General features: G+C 37.0%; 2 protein-coding genes across 3 annotated transcripts; one reads left to right on the top strand and one right to left on the bottom strand.

The window, feature by feature from the left end:
• The first annotated feature begins 11,316 nt into the window (after window positions 1-11,316).
• LOC113324135 lies at window positions 11,317-12,171 on the top strand. The gene has a single exon (XM_026572467.1). The coding sequence runs from the start codon at window positions 11,317-11,319 to the stop codon at window positions 12,169-12,171; it is 855 nt and encodes a 284-aa protein (XP_026428252.1).
• Window positions 12,172-13,022: 851 nt separating this feature from the next.
• On the bottom strand, window positions 13,023-16,829 carry LOC113321377. 2 transcript variants are annotated; one of them, XM_026569289.1, is made up of 9 exons: window positions 16,215-16,829; window positions 15,999-16,121; window positions 15,729-15,799; window positions 15,500-15,623; window positions 15,066-15,193; window positions 14,739-14,820; window positions 14,578-14,619; window positions 13,938-14,434; window positions 13,023-13,836 (listed from the first exon to the last, which is right to left on the bottom strand). In XM_026569289.1, the coding sequence occupies exons 1-9, from the start codon at window positions 16,693-16,695 to the stop codon at window positions 13,261-13,263; spliced, it is 2,124 nt and encodes a 707-aa protein (XP_026425074.1). In that variant the 5' UTR covers window positions 16,696-16,829; the 3' UTR covers window positions 13,023-13,260. The 2 variants fall into 2 exon arrangements, with proteins under 2 accessions (XP_026425074.1, XP_026425073.1); XM_026569288.1 differs by having other exon boundaries at window positions 15,972-16,121.

A 16,829-nucleotide genomic window follows, 5' to 3' on the forward strand; every position in this document is an offset into this window, starting at 1 on the left:
TTGATTGACACTTGGATATTGGTCTTTAGAGTTAGTCCATACAGATTTCCGTTTGCTTGAGTAAAGATCAAATCAAGTGAGAGAGATATTCACTCCTCGATATACTTTTCTCTAGATTGAGTCTGACTGTCTAGTTGATTCTTTGGAACGTATATTGGAGTTAGTCCATACAGATTGTTAGACCCCTGCTTTTTCATTTTGACTTGACTGTTTCATTCCTAACGTATCTTTCAAGTCGTGTTATATTGAAAACATAACTGCGAAGCTTTGAATGATTATACTCTAGTTAGACGTAGTATTAAAGAATTATAATACGAAGTCTAACGCCTATCTTTTGAACTTCGTATATAAGACACTGACATAATTGTATGAATGCTATTGTGATTATGTATGGGTATGGGTGAATATTTCTTCCTAGGAAACAATGTTTAACATTCGTTTAAAGGAAGTACAATTCATAAACTTGTTTTGTGAATCTAAAGGGGAATTGCTAGGCTTATTGGTATTGTTATCCATTGCAAATCTTTGGATTACCAATATGTGTATTTAGTATAACCGTTCATAACTTGTTTATGTATCTTGGTAAAACTATTCAGAATGCCTAACTTATGTATCGGTATGACTTTTATTAGTGAAACCAATCTAATTAAGTAATCACCTGAGATGGTATGATCGATATTTGTAATTGATGTGACCATTCCTAGTCATTGGGTAACCGATCCTATAACTTGGGGGGACAAGATGTGTAATCGATCCTTATAGTAGGTTAACAAGTTTTATTAATTTGTATAACTGATCTTATAACTTGTGCAACCGATCACAAGTAAGTACCATAAATAGTGGTAACCGATCTTGGTACTTAGTTAGCCATTTTATGGAAATTAGTGTAACCGATCCTAGTAGCCACTTGGAGGTAGAACCGAACTTTGCGATTGGTAAAACCGTTAAACCCATGAATAGTGATTGTATGTTTTTGATCAATCACATAGTTCTTGGAAATCAGATGAAACAATTCTAAACTCGTTTGGAAGTGTGGAAAATCGGTTCCAAGATTGTAAATAAGAAAAAGGATTTACAAAGTAAAGATGTCGACATACTTTGAACATGTGCAGTAATTCTTATCTATTATTGTTCAATGATATTCTAATTAAAGGAGAATCCAGGATAGAAATAAATTGAGAATCTTTTAACTCAGGTTTTTAATTTTATATTCTTTTAATTTCCAACAATTAAATGCATATATTTAGAAAATAAAGATTGGTAATGTGCATTTACTAATTGGAGGTTTTCTACTGAGATTTCGGTCAATATTTCGGTAGAGCATTTCCAGGAATGATGAAAACCGATTTTGGCTTTATTGTATATCTTTGAGAATATTCGGATTCGGAAATTCCTTGGTGTCCAAACTTCCTTGGTCTATAAATTTCGAAGTTTGCATTTCAAGCAAACTAATCCTAAGAGCCAACAAAACTACCTAGTTGTGTTGTTACTGGTGGAGTCGTCTATTCAGAGAGGAAAGTACCCTAATTAGGCGAAATATCTTACGACCGCTCGTTTTAAAGACTTTTTTGGGAATGAGAATCTCTACGAGTACCTTTGGTGGGAAACTAGTCGATTGATTTGATTGACTAACGGTTGTCGAACTTTGATTGCACCTAGTTTGTTTATGCTTGATAATCTTCTCTTCTGATTTAAGATTCACTCAAACTATATCGAAGTTTCGACGGGGATCATTAGATTGTTTGTAGATCTAAAGACGTCTTGTGATAATCCATCGTTAACAGACTCCGTTGTGTGTGTGATTTATCACAAGAGATTTAAGTTGTTTGTTTGCAGGTGTTTATTGAAGATCTAAGAAAATTTGAAGACAAAGAAAAATTATTATTTGAGTTCATAATATTTGGTGTGCACAAAACTTGATCGGCTGGGGATCCAACTATAATCGGTTTATCTTTTGATAGATTGGATTGATTAGTTGTGTAGATTGGCATCAATACATTTCTTTTCCATTCATAGTATTGATTGCATAGTCTAAACAATTACTTTGGTAGTTGTTAAATAAATTGATCTAAGAACCCGATAAAGGAGTTTATTGGTTAAACGGAAGAGCCTTTTGTCAAACTCATATCACGTTGTTTGAAAAGAGTTGTAACCCAACAGATTTGTTGTTCCTTTACTGTTTGGAATACGAACCAAAGGAATTGTTCCAAGTGTGTGACTTATTGCAAGTTGGAGGTGATAGACACATTTATGTGTCTATTTTCATCTCGATTTTGTATAACGTTAGTACCCATTTTTGTACTTATTATGGTGTTTTATGTGTTTGTAGGTATTTTTGGGCAATAAACGTTTTTTGAGAAATTGGTTCGAAAAGTCGATAAAGGAACCCGGAGGAAACCTACTATTCGGACTCCCAGTTTGGATAAGAGGCACACAATGGATAAGGGGAAACCTCAGGGCACATGATATTCGCACCCCATCAGAGGATAAGCGGAGGTCATCCTCTTTGTTTTGAATTTCAGAAAAAGGCGGGAAAATTTACCAGACGAGAGGCATATTAGGGTTCGCATTTATGGGAGGATTTAAAGAGATTAAATCTCGGAATTTTGGTGGGATAGACTTCTTAGAGCATAACAGGGTTGGTACTATTGATTGGATCGAAGGAATTGGGCTAGATAAGTCGGGTTGAGGCAAAAAAGGGGAGTGAATTTACACGGGTCCCTACATGATTTATTTTTGGAATTCCAGTGAGACTAAAGGCGATATATTCTTTCCAACGATACGTATCTATCTAAGGAAGAGTTTGGGAGGAGTTGGAAAGATCAGAAACGCGTGAAACAAGTAAGGGAAGAAGTTATTTCCGTGACTTCCATTGAAAGAAAAGAAGAAATTTCATAGGGATTTGGAGGTTTCTAAAGGGTATAAAAGGAGTTATCGAGTTCCAGGAGAAGGTATTGAAGTTTATAGAAAGTTAGGGGAAGCTTAGAACACCACAAAGCCGAGAAATTGAAGTTGCAGGAAACCGGGTTGTACTACTGTTGAAGAACACGAAGAACATAAGACCCACATAAACAGTCTTTTACTTTACAACATATCGCTTCTATCGTTTCCTGTAAAAAGTTTTTATTGCAACAGTTTTCTGTAACAGTCAGTTTGTAACGCCTGAAAACCGTTGAGAACTGTCTGCTTCATTAGTTTCCTCTTGTTTTTCACCCTTTTGAGCTATGAACACCTATTTTGAGCACATGAATAATATGAGGAGCTAAACCCCTTAGCTGAGGCGACGGAGGAAGCCATTGTTCCATGAAAAGTGGTATAATTCTATTTTAATTAATTCTTGTAATTTCTTTTATGATTATTTGCATGGAACTAATATTGTAAAATTGATTTTTATTGAATGATTTTGATTCGTTTTGATGGAGCATGCTTAGACTTAGATATTTTGATGTTTCATGCTTGATGTTTACAATTGTCACTTCAAAAATCTACTAGAGGAAATAAATTAGAATCACTTTAAACGTAAAAAATTGCATGGATATTGATTAGATTAAATCACTTAATTGGTCAATGATGGAATCTCGAGTCTCAATGCTTTTTATAATCTTGATAACAACTTCATCTTAAGTTTTCTATTTTAATTTGAGTCTAAAACGAATCTTCACAAGTCTGAGTGAACGAATCTTCACTATACAAAATCCGATCAATATTTGGCGCCGCCGACGCAGACTTGTTTTTAGGTTTAGTTTTTAGATTTATTTTAGGTTTTTTTTTTTTTTTTGTTATATTGTACGTTTTTTGGTATTTGTCTATTTATTATAGGTTTTGGATCAAAAAGAGATTGGAGCCAAAGTGGTTGCGATTCTTGATTGACGAAAGACTTGAGGGATCAAAGTTAGAGGCAAAGAGAAAAGAAGGGAAAACAAGACAATTTTGTTTTAGTTATTTTATTTATTTTTAGGGTTTTTATTTATTTTTGGAATTTTTAGAAAACTGTATTAGGGTTTATTATTATTATTTTTGTAATTTTTCTTTTCTTTTTGGACTTTTGGATATTTTTGGGACTTTGTACATTACTTTTAAACCCCAAGGAAGGGTACCATTAAATATAAATTGTTTGTAGAGAAGGAGGACAATTACGATATTGTCTCTACACCTTGGGTTCGTACACTAACATAGGAGTCAGTGGCCCGAGTCGACTACGACCGGTTCATCCCCCGTCTTGAACGGAAGGTAAGACTTTAAACACTCGCGAATCCCCTGTCAGCAAGTTACTGGACTCCTTCGTATGCATATATGCTGAGGACTGAATACGGACATTTATTTTTCTAGTAAAGGGAAAGGCCTGGCCATACAAGATAAGGGTTCGGATTTCATCACCGTTCTCTTCTTGCCCGCCTTCGGAACACGTAACCTACGCGAACCTAAGCCTTAAAATTTTGACTAGAACGAGACCAATAAGGTAACGAGATTATAGGAAAGTCGTTCAAAAGATCGTGTTGGGTATCTTGTTATCCTAGCTCAAAGTTCAAGAAGATTACTGGAAGTCGATTAGGGCCGCCTTGTAACCTAGGGAAGCGTTGCCACAGAGGTGGGGGTATCAAAGCTCCTTAGAGCTTCTATCGCTTCTCTTCGACTTACTTTATTCGGATCATCCTACGAGGTTTTCTAAAATTGTACCTAGTTTCCTCTTGGAAGAGTAGAAGCTGGTCTAGAAACAATCTAAGTGGAGCCATCATGCTTTTTGTTTGCTATAAATCAATAGGTTTGATTTCGTTGAGTCGGCCTTGATTTGTGATTGCTTACCCTTCCAACATAGGAAATTATTTTGTATTCCTGAATGAAGAAGAGACGCCCTAGGTCGATTCATTAGTTCTAAGAATCTCGATTTCCTTAATTTAGAAATTCCGATTTTTGGAGAGTCTAGTTTTGAACATCCGTCTTTTACTAAGAAGAGAATCCCTATTGCTCCAATAGCGCCATAAATGGCAACTTTGAAAGCTTTATTGAACCCGACTAGGACTACTCGTCCCTCGTGTATCAGGTTAGCTGAAATGGAAGCAAATTATGAACTTAAACCTGGGACCTTACAGATGCTCCCAATCTTTTTAGGGAAAGAAAATGAAAACCCCTATTTCCATGTTAGGGATTTTGAAGAAATTTATAGTACCCTGAAAATTTGAGATCTTGATGATGATGCTTTAAAACTCAGGTTATTCTCCTTTTCCATGAAAGATAAACCCAAATGGTTCAGAAAAGGTTTGGCTAGTTCAGATCTTTTATGAGAGTTTAGATTATTCCACAAAAACCATGGTAGAATCTTTGTGTACCGGTGGGTTTGAAAACCAAACAGTTGATGCGGCGATGACATTTTTGAATGAAATCTCCGAAAGGACCCAACAACGTGAAAATAGTAGGGAACCCCAGAAAACAATTCTTCTAGGAATAGGAAACGTTAATAGGGTAGAAGGAAGCTATGAATCAGATGCCAAAATTGCTGCTATAGCGAAAAGGTTAGAAGTTTTAGAAGTGGGTCACACTAGTGGTAGAGTAGAGCCTTTTTGGGAAGGCCATAATAATGAAGAGCAAGCCAATGCTCTTTATAATAACATTAGATTCTATAATCGTCAAAAGTTTGACCCATATTCAGAAACCTATAATCCTGGTTGGAGAAACCATCTGAACCTTTTGTGGTCTAAGGGCCAGAGTCAGTTTAGTAATTCTAATGCTCCCTTAGGTTTTGGTTCAAATAAGAACTCTTCAGGTCAGTTTCAGAACTCTTCAGAGAATAGAATGACTGGCTTAGAGGAATCTATTAGTATATTAAGAAAGAGCCAGGATATGTTAGCACATAGCCAGGAAATGTTAATAAAGAGCCAGGTTAGTTTTCAAGAGGAAACCAAGAAGAACTTTCAAACTAATGCTCAGACCCTTGCTAAGTTAGAACTTCAAGTAGGTCAAATAGCTAAGACTTTAAGTGAGAGAGATAACGGTAGGTTTGCTAGTCAAACACAACCCAACCCTAGAGGATTTCATGCAGTAGGTGCAAAACCATCACATCAGCTGAATGCTATTAGCACCATTAGGAGTGGTGGAGTTGTAGACAATAAGGTAACCACTCCTGATAGTGAACATACTATAGTTCACCCCCAGGACCACCCATAGCTGAGGAGACTGATAAAATCTCTGATGATGCCAATTCAGTTCCTGAAAGTCCCTATTTTATGCCTAGATCCCAATTTCCACAACTATTAGTACCAACAAAGAATGAATCCAACTTTAATGACATAATGGAGGTTTTTTAAAAATTTACCATAAAACTTCTGTTATTAGAAGCAATTAGGCAACTTCCGGATTATGTCAAATTCCTTAAGGATATGTGTACGCGAAAGCGAAAGCTTACTGTCCATTTTTTAGCTAGTCATGTAAGTTCGATCATTCATAATTTCACAACTCCTATGTATAAAGACCCAGGTGCCCCTACCATTGCTTGCACGATAGGAAAACCTCAGGTAGATAAAGCTTTACTTGACTTAGGAGCTAGTGTGAATTTACTACCGTACCATGTGTACTTACAACTAAGACTTGGAGAATTGAATCCTACAAAGATAACAGTCTAGTTAGATAATAGGTCTGTTAAAATTCCTCGTGGTGTGATAGAGGATGTTCTAATTGAGGTCGACAAGTTTATTTATCATGTGGATTTCGTGGTCTTAGATACCCAACCTGTCTCTGACCCAGAGAACCAGATATCTGTAATTTTAGGTCTCCATTTTTAGCTACGTATAATGCGATCATCAACTGTCCAAATGGTATTATGAATCTATCTTTTGGTAATATGACTATTGAGTTGAATATTTTTAATGTCAATAAGCTACATTCTGAGATAGATGACACATGCATTGAAGAGGTGCACATTATAGGAACCTTAGTTCAGGAGTCATTACCAAACACCATATCAGAAGATCCATTAGAGAGTTGTCTAACCCATTTTAGCATGGATTTCGATGATGATAGCAACATTAAACAAGTAAATGATGTCTTGGATTCTATTCTTATGTTAGATATTGATAGATGGAAAGCTAGGTTTGAACCATTACTAGATTCCGAATCTACCTTAATCCCTTATTTTGAAGATCCCGAAGAGCTTCCTAAGTTGGACCCTAATTATGCATTTTTAGGCCCTTCTGACATTTTTCCAATAGCTTCTGATTTGGATAGTGATCATGAGAGTAGGCTAGTGACCATGATTGAAGACAATAATGGGTTGACCATAGAGGGTATGAAACATATAAGTCATACAGTTTGTATGCGTCAAATGCATTTCGAGGATGAACCACTTGATTATAACTTAGAGAAATCAATTGACCTTTTTCAGGAACTTAATGGTCTAAAAATTAGGAATATTGTGACTAGTATATCTAGAGACACTCAAAATTCTAAGTTTGGGGGTAGTGATTGTCAAGTATCCCCATTTGAAGTCCCTAACTTGGGACTTGAGCCTAGTATGCCCAAGGTATTAGTTGAGTCTCTTCTGACTCCACAACCCGATCCTTCTGATACTATCCAGGAAGAGTTCCATCTATTAAATACCTATTTGAATGAACCTATTTGTCAATACACTCATAGGAAGCCCAAGTGGACGTCACATATAAACCCACTTGTCTTGCAAGAAGTTTTGGATCAGGTTTTGCTAGATTTGATTATTTATCTAATCCGGTGCAGTTGTCTCATAATTGTGGCGGTTCTGTTTAGTTTTGTTGATCCGCAGTTATTTCTACTATTGATATACGATTTAAAAGGTGACTATCCATTTTGTGGTACTTGATGTCTGGTAGACGACTTTAAACTTAGTACTTCTTGGGAGGTAACTGTACTAGACTAGTACGATTAACAATCGAAATACTGGACTGAATTTGAAAGAATAAAGGAAAAATGGTAACAATATGCCGAAGCATCCTCAGAACAATTCATTAATATCTTCTTAACCATTACAAAACAGTTTCTCAAGCTAATAAAGAAGAAAGAATAAGATAACCAGATCGGATTGAGCTAATCCAAGCGTGACACCTATCCCCATCATTGACTAATCCGAATGAGACACACGCTACTGAATTATTAGCCACTGACTAATTACTGAGTACACCCCAATGGATTACTCAGGGCAGACCACAATTCAAGAGTAGTCATATGCAGGTATATGAAAAATACCCTCCCCATCACCAAATCCTTGTCCTCAAGGATTGAACTTCGGAAAATGTCTCTTGATGTTGCTAGTATCCTCCCAAGTAGCATCTGCAGCTGAGGCATTGGTCCATTGAATAAGCAGTTGAGGAACTGAAACACCATTTCTGACAATAACTCTGGAATCCAGTGCAGCTGCAGGTATGACAAGCACCTGACCTTCACTGTTGATGACTGGTAGAGTTGGGAAGATGATATGTTGAGCACCAATATGTTTTTTGAGTTGAAAGACATGAAAATCAGGGTGTATTCTTGCTTCAGCAGGTAATAGCAATTTGTAGGCTACACTGCTAATTTTCTGAAGGACATGAAGGGCCAATAGTATTTGGATGCAAGCTTTAAATTCCTTCTCAATGACAAAGAAGCTTGTATGTAAGGCTGGAGTTTTAAGTAAACTCTATCACCAACAACAAAACTTTTATCCACTCTAGTCTTGTCTGCATATAGCTTCATTCTCTCCTGGGATTTGTGGAGTGAGTCTTTCAGTAATTCCAATATAACAGCTCTTTGTTTCAAGTACTCCTCAACAGCAGCAATAGAAGTGGTGGAAGTAGAAGGAAAATCCAAGTGAGGAGGATTATAATGTATGGACATCACGACAAATAAGCTAATGTCTCTTATCTTAGGAACAAGATAAAAGGTAAAATAAGAAAAGTTTTGGCTATTTATGAAACCCATATTTTTTCTTATTCTAAGAAAATTGGTAAATTCCGCCTGTACATTGGGGATGGAGGGGTCCCTCAATAATTTGCAGTTGTGGTGAAGACGAGATGATATTTATCTCCCCGATAGGCGATGTCCAAATCGCCTCTTCATACGTCTTATTAGTTATTACGTGTCTACTCCAGGCACACTTACACGATCAGAGTCAGTCACGCATTCTCCTCTTAATTCTTTGTTTTTTTGGGACGGGATCCGTGAACAAACGATTTTAACAAACCCTTTTGACAAAACTTACCAACCATAAGATCCTATGCATCTAATGGTTCACAACATTGATGACATGGCCTGCGATGTTGGCTTGGCTAGTGTTTGGTCGTGAAAAAAATTAGGTTTAGAAATGGCGTGCATATCTGCTTTTCTCCATTGACGATTCTTCTTTTAAAACTCGAAAACTCACCGATCATCTTCCACTAATAAACCCGCCATCTTATTATCTTCTCTTCCATCTAATGAAAATCGTAAAAAGATATATGATTTATGTTAATATATTTTTTGATCGATTGATGAATCATATTTTTCTTAATTTGATCAGTTAGGTAGGAAACACCTAGCTAATCAAAAGTAGAAAAATGTCTGTGTAAGTTATTTCAGAGCTTGAATGATGAAGATTAATACTCTGATTTTTTTAATTTTAAATTTGTTCGTTCATATGAACGATGAAGATGAAGATTAATACACATGCTTAATTAAGCGGTTTTTTTACTCTGAATTTAGTTGTTTTACACTTAGGATTGTTGTCCATCAAGCATCATCCACACTCTGTCGCACTAATCATGATTGTACATCGTCCATTCATTCTCGTCCCATTCTCGCACTTAACTGAAATTTTGCATCGTCTTCCCCATTCACGCCTACTATTATTAACTACTATTATTAATTAAATCCAAACACTCCATAAAGCTTAATTGTATACCACGTCAGTTGATATGTGAACCGTCAGATACTCAAGATATAGTGGATGGTAACTTTGTCAAAAATGTTTGTCAAATGGGTTTGTTCACCGATCATCTTCGTTTTTTTGAAACGGTTCTTTTATAGCTCGAGATTCGAGTGACCATAAACCGAGGCCGAGTTAATTAATCCTATTTGTCGCAACAATGCTACATTCACCGGGGATCAAATCCCGTGAATGTCCCCGCACCTCATAAGAAAGCGGGGGATCCACAGTGAAACTCGTAACCCACCACGTGCAAGTTCCAGCGGGTCTCAGGGGCCGTAAGACGCGGTGATTTTCACGGTTCCCAGCCCCGGTAGCTGTACCATCAATATATTTATCGTGTTCATTTCGTTTTTTCTTACTCCCTCTCTCTGTCCTACTTGCTTAAAAGAGAGAACTTTTTTTTTTCCAAAATTACCCTAAGGCTAATCCCTATGGACTAGATTGAACTGCTAGATTGGCCAAAAAGTGTTGCAAATCAAGAAAAAGTGTGGGAAAAAAGTTAACAGTATTTTTGTCTATTTCTCTCTCCTAGCATTTGCTCGCAGTTCAACTAGCAGCAAGATTGAAACACTGAATCATTCAGTGCTGAAAAAGTGATATAAACGCTGAAGCGCTAGGTCAATATTTTTGGTAGAGAAAGAGAGCGTGGGACATATTAGTGTGATGGAGAGAGGGAAAAGATGGACAGAGAGAGAGGAAAAAGATGGAAAGAGAGAAAGGGAAAAGATGGAGAGAGAAATGGTAATGATCAGTTGTTTAGAAAATAAAATCATGTGACGCTGTTTGGTTCAGCGTTCAGCGCTGTTCTACTCAACATTTCACTGCTACATTAAAAATACCATAAGACTTAGGAGGTTGCCCTATCTGACGTGGATGGCCAATCTAGTTGCTAGATTAGAAGACCATAGGGTTAGCCTAACCTAGTATTTAAGATACATAGTTTTTACTTATCTAATTTTTTGGTCTTTCCTTAATTCAAAAAAGAAAAAAATCTTAACTCAGGAGAATAAAGGATATATTAGAGAGAGGACTATTTAAGATTGTGTGTATGAAATACAATTACACTATTTTCAATACCATGACCTGATTTCAACATAGGAGTAGAGATTAGAATAAATGGAAAAAAAATATGAAAGCTAACAACTAAATTTGGACAAAAAAAAATCCCCAATTTAGGTAAGTAAACTAGGAATGAGAGAGTATATTATTTGTTTGTTTTCCTAGTCCCACAGGTCACATGAATTCTTTTCCTTTCCTTTCTCGTGCAAAAAATCCTATTCCCTGGTGAAGTCGCATACATAAATTTTATGTGTATATATATATAAATATATGGATATTAGGACGTTTCCCCTTACCCTTCTATCTTGTCGAAGGAACACACCTAGCTTATTATTCTTCAGCGATTGTTATTAATGTCGTCTCTAGCGAATGCAACTGGTGAAATCGAGCATGATATCGGTATACGTATAAATTCTATGGATGCAGTTACTACTGAAGATAGAGTAGAGAATCCATTTGAGGACACCCGAGTTTTTGTTGAAGTTCAAGTTAGGGATAGAACTCATATGTATCGATCGAGGAATAATATTATAATTGACCTTATCTCTGGAAAGTGTTTGGAAGCTAAAGAAAAACGTGAGCCTACAACTGTAAAAATATTTGGGATCAACTTTGCCGATTTGTTTACGTCAGATGTTTTCAGTAATTGCAATCTTGATCCACTCTTGTCTCTAGATAGTCTAGAAAACTCTCCCACCGAGCTTAATTTTTGGAATTTCTTTAAACACGCAGTATCTAGGTTTGGTAATAAAAGTGCTAAATTAAACCTTGCGGAAAAGAAAAGTGTGCTAATCCTAGTCGTCAAGATAGAGCTCTTGTTTATAGCATACGGCGGCAACGTGGGCAAAGAAATAAAAATGCTTAAGTTTCGTCTACGTGGTTCTCGCAGCAAAAACAATAAGAACATTTGTGAAAAGATGGGAATAGTTGATTACAAAGATGATCATGGAGAAGCTGCACAAGTGAAATCAACTTCAATGCTAAAGACACACTACGTAAAAGCTTTCAACAAGGACAACAACGGTGATGAGAAGGAAGAATGCGTGATTTGTTTAGATGAATTTAAAGAGGGGAATAATGCCATGGAGTTATACTGTGGGCATGTATTCCATAACCAATGTGTGATCAAATGGATCAACGAAACAGAACCACAGAGTGTTTGCCCAATTTGTAGGCATCCCTTAAATCCCTTTTCATTTGATACTTAAGTTTTACAAAGATTTTTTTTCTTGTTTTTAACTCCTTCATAATACTTCTTTAACCTTGTGCATGGGCAAATTTGCAAACATTATCTTGTTCAAGACATGGTGTAGTTCTGACTGTTAGGAAAACCGTGAGTTTTCCAAATTTGGGCCTTTTCCACATTACCTGGGTTTCCTAATCCGGGTAATATAGAGTTTAGTTTCCTAACCGGAGACTAATACTTAGTGTCCAAGTTTGTGTTTTTTATATAGGACGAAAATTGTAGGTTTGTTGAAATCCAACGTAGAAGAGTGGTAAATCCTTGTGTTTAGGATTTTGGTTTCTTTGGTAGGGAGGATCGTGTGCTACCATGAAGGTCAATATCGTTGTGAGAGAAAAATTTGTAGAGAGAGGATTTTGGTGTTCTAGAGGTTAGGGTTTGGGGCTTTTCCCTAAACCAGGTTTCTAGTGTTTTCATATTTCTCCTCTGTTACTAGCGTAAAAGAGAAGACACGAGGCTGGTTTGAGGAACGGTTAGAGAATTGATTTCTATGGTTTTTTCGATGGTGCTCTCGGTTATGTCTTATTAACTCTTTGGTCTTGTCTTTGGTTGCGGAAAGAGCATGTAATGGTCTTTGTTTTAATGGAAGTTTTTCTGGTGGTGTTGGCCGTGGATGTAGCCTGTAAAGGTGAATCACGTATATCTTGTGTTGTGGTTGTGTGTGTTTGTTTGTCTTCTTTCTCTCTCTTATTATTTTTCCAATATTTAGTCCAAATCACCAATTGCCTTTTATGATCCTGATTTCCGCTGCGCTCGGGGTGCCAATTTTCCCAACACTGACCGAGTTCAATTTCGGTAATTATTAGAACCCTTGCACTAATCAGAAACTTAGTAATGTTATTGATGCCAAATCGCACCTACAAGAAGTAAATTCAACTGACGAAGTATTACATGCTAGAGAAAGCACACCAACTGAGCAACACAAAAAAAAACAAAAACAAAAGCATCAACTGGACAAAACAAAGTATATATCCATTTCATCATTACTCTCAGTAGGGAAGACCTCCATGAACCTTCGAGGTATAACTAGAGGAGCAAATCTGGAAATGAATTGCTATATCTTTTTGACGCGGAATTTGATGCCGCCACAACGCATCACTATCAGACAAATGAACGGGACAATGAGGATTTCAATGGAGACAAATAGGTAGTTTTCCCAGTTAGGACTGAGTTCATTAGATAAGCTGTTGTAGGTATTGCAACCGAAGGCTACGACCATGGCCACCATTGCTGTGAATAATGTAGCTAAGGCGAGCCTGTACTGCCTAGGTAAGGAGTATCTAAAATCCTCTTCCTCATATGAAGCCATTAAAAGAGCCATAAATTGCACTAGAGCAATGGCCGTGCATGATAACCCAAACATATATGCGTGAGAGAATATCTTTAAGACGATCCTAGTACGGCGATCCAGATTTTGCTGCTTTTGGTCCTTATCATTGGCAATGGAGAAACCGGCTGCAAATGTCACGGCAGACACCAGCGCAGAGCAACAAGAAGTTGCAGTGCCTCTTAATTGGTTTTTTGCATCCTCCACCATGTTCTTATGGCTCTCTGTGAATACTTCCTTAGCTGTCCTCCCATCCTTGTTACGGTGGTTCACTAAATCCTTTGGCAAAATACGTCTCACTCGCTGCATCCAACAAAATCACAACAATATGATTGATGCATACTTTTGTAGCATATCATGTAAGGTAATGAAATCGCAAAATATTTGAATGTATATGCGTATACCTCAAACCATTGGAATTCTTTTTCCATCTGCAAAGGAGAGCTTGGTTGATTGTTTCCCAATGCAGCTAAGTGCAGAATAGTGTTACTATTGTCATCCTTGGACATTTCCAGTCGATAAGGCACTCTAGGGTCCTGTACTTTTACCAACTCTAAGATCTCAAGAATTTTTTCTTGACGACTCTCAGCGGCTACATGAAGCAGATTCTTTCCTTCATTTCCACGATATGTTGCTGATGCTGGATGCTTTAGTACGATTGATTTAACCAACTCACTAAGACCCATCGTAGCAGCCAGTGTTAGTGGAGTCTCCATCCACTTATTAATCGATTTGTCATGCTTTCTTTGTTCAAGGGCTAAAGAACTTCCATGGTGATCACTAGGGGCACTTCCACGAGATAACGACAACCAATATTCTTTGTTCTTAGCAATAGTACACAACAATTCAACTGCGCTGTCATGTCGCTTTCTTAGATCAATAAGGTTATCCCAATATTTTGCTGCATATCGATTTTAGACATCGTTAGTAAACATTTTTGAGACGCTAACCTCGACATTTACTAAAAAAGTTTGATTAATTATTGAAGGTGTGGATGTCTAACTATGGCCAAGTTCGTTCTTGATACATGTGACGATTGCTAACCTTTTTTCATCATGTGGTAGACCCGACGCTTTATCCATTTTTCTGTAGACAGGGCATCACATTGATCAAAATGCAGATGAGGTAGATATTTTTCTTAAAACAGTTTGTAATAGAAATTCAATTAGAAGAAAGAAAAAAATGATGAATTAGTTACTAATTACCTAAAGGCTTTGAGAATTTTCGGAAAAGAGTGACCTTCTTATCACTATCAATGTCGCTGTCGAAAAGTCTTCTTGAATTCCTCTGAAAATACAAGCTATATATGTAAGCATTCTAAACTTTTACCAGAAATCTGCATTAACGATGAGAACAAGCTCCGTTGCTGGGTACATGGTATTGGCATGGAAGTATAAGGTTGCCAAAGGCTTATAATTAAGTGCGCCGGCTCTTAGATTACCCATTCGGGGTGAGAATATTCTCAACACATACTAAGAACCAAGAATTTGCTCGTCTTTATCTCTATACTTCATATATTTTTAGGCACTCACCTCATCATGGTGTCTTTTTCTTTTCTTTATTTGATCGGTAGCATTATCATCATCATCAGGGGCAACTGAGATACGATGAGAGTCTTCTTCGTCTTCGTCCATTTCTGAAATTGGACGGGCACCATCCCCTTCATTTTTATAAAATAGGAAAAAACATTTAGTTAAGTACAAGATTAATCATGGTGTTGTTCTCGTACCCTTTTGTCGAGAAAGCTTCCCTAATCGGGAGATATAATTGAATGATGCAACTAAATGTTTAATCCACTGGCCTGAACAAAACCTAAATGTTAACAAATAGATCGACTGCAAAAAGACACAAATGTAGGCTGTAGATACCACAGGGTCAACGAGGTCAAAGACAACTGTTTGATCGGGGCTCAAACACACTATAATCCAGTAATAAAATAAAGTGAATGTATGCTAATGGAACTCACCATAAGTTTTGCGAGGATTTTCTTGGACTTTTTGAGGTTCATGTGGAACATGATTTATCTCTTGATTCTCTTCATCAGTGTCCCCATGAAACATGAAGGACATATCATCAAGGTCCGATAGTGCCTAAAAAATATAATCGTAGTGAAATATTAGTAGCTTTTCTCATGCATATCAGCTTAATTATGAGCTTTAGCAACATTAAAGTTGTAAAAGGATCAATATTTTTACCATGCTATCCATATATGATAGTTTCTTCTTTTGGGGTTGGGGAGCAGTTTCTTTCTCTTCGGAGATAATACCTACAACAGTTAAGTAAATTAAGCTATCATGTATTCTGTTCTGCAGACAATAAGGTAAGGGCTTGATCTAACACGCAGTTAGTTCATTGTGTTGGATCCATAGACCCTTATTGGGTTGTATGTGCAATTCTGTACTTGTTTGAATTTGACCAGCGTAGAAGTACTACAATACATCTGTAAAGCAGTGAATCAAGCACACCCAAGTAGCATCCATTGGGGAAGGCATCCGGAATAGAGACCATGTGGTGAAGTACAGTGAGACCTAGTTCATCTCGTGCAAATATCAAGTCTGGCGCCAATACGACTATTTCAGCTGCAAGTTCTGCGACATGAAAGAAAGGTAGTATGATCATGAGCGGCGATTTCAGTATTAGTTTAAACAGTAACTTGCTAGCTCGATCAGTACTTTACTTACCAAAATGATAGCCCATGACCGCACAGTGTAAAATAGTAGCCCCATCAGATCTTCTGACCATTAAGTTGCTTTCTGGAATGTAAAGTTCATAAAACATTTTTTTCATTCCATTTAGGGCAGCTCTATGTAGAGGGATCTCTCCGTCAGAGTTTATCATGTTGTGAAGTTCAACATCGCGGTCAAGCAAGGCCTTTGCCACTTTCTGGTCTCCTTTAGCAGCTGCGATGTGTAGAGCTGTGTCATTATTAAAATTCTTCATCCTTAGGTCTTTTGTATCCATTTCTGCAATTACATCTAATGCTAGATTTGTCTCATCGTATGCAATCAATAGATGTAGTAATGGATCTCTCATTACCCCTTTGGGTGCTTTTAAGATTAAATCGATCATCATAGGTGACGTTTTAATCCATTTTAAGATCTCTCTCCAATCATCTTGCTGAATCATGTCATATACTTCTTGATGTAGTGGATTTGTACCCATGGTACAATAGATGACACTAGTCTGCTTGTTGGGGTTTAGGTTACACTTTGTAGAAGTGCTTTTGTGAATACGATGTCGATGATGTTCTATAATACTAAGCAATATATTGATGATATTGAGGAGTTGAAGTTAAG

The sequence above is a fragment of the Papaver somniferum genome, chromosome 11 (assembly GCF_003573695.1).
Source record: "Papaver somniferum cultivar HN1 chromosome 11, ASM357369v1, whole genome shotgun sequence".
Lineage (NCBI taxonomy): Eukaryota > Viridiplantae > Streptophyta > Magnoliopsida > Ranunculales > Papaveraceae > Papaver > Papaver somniferum.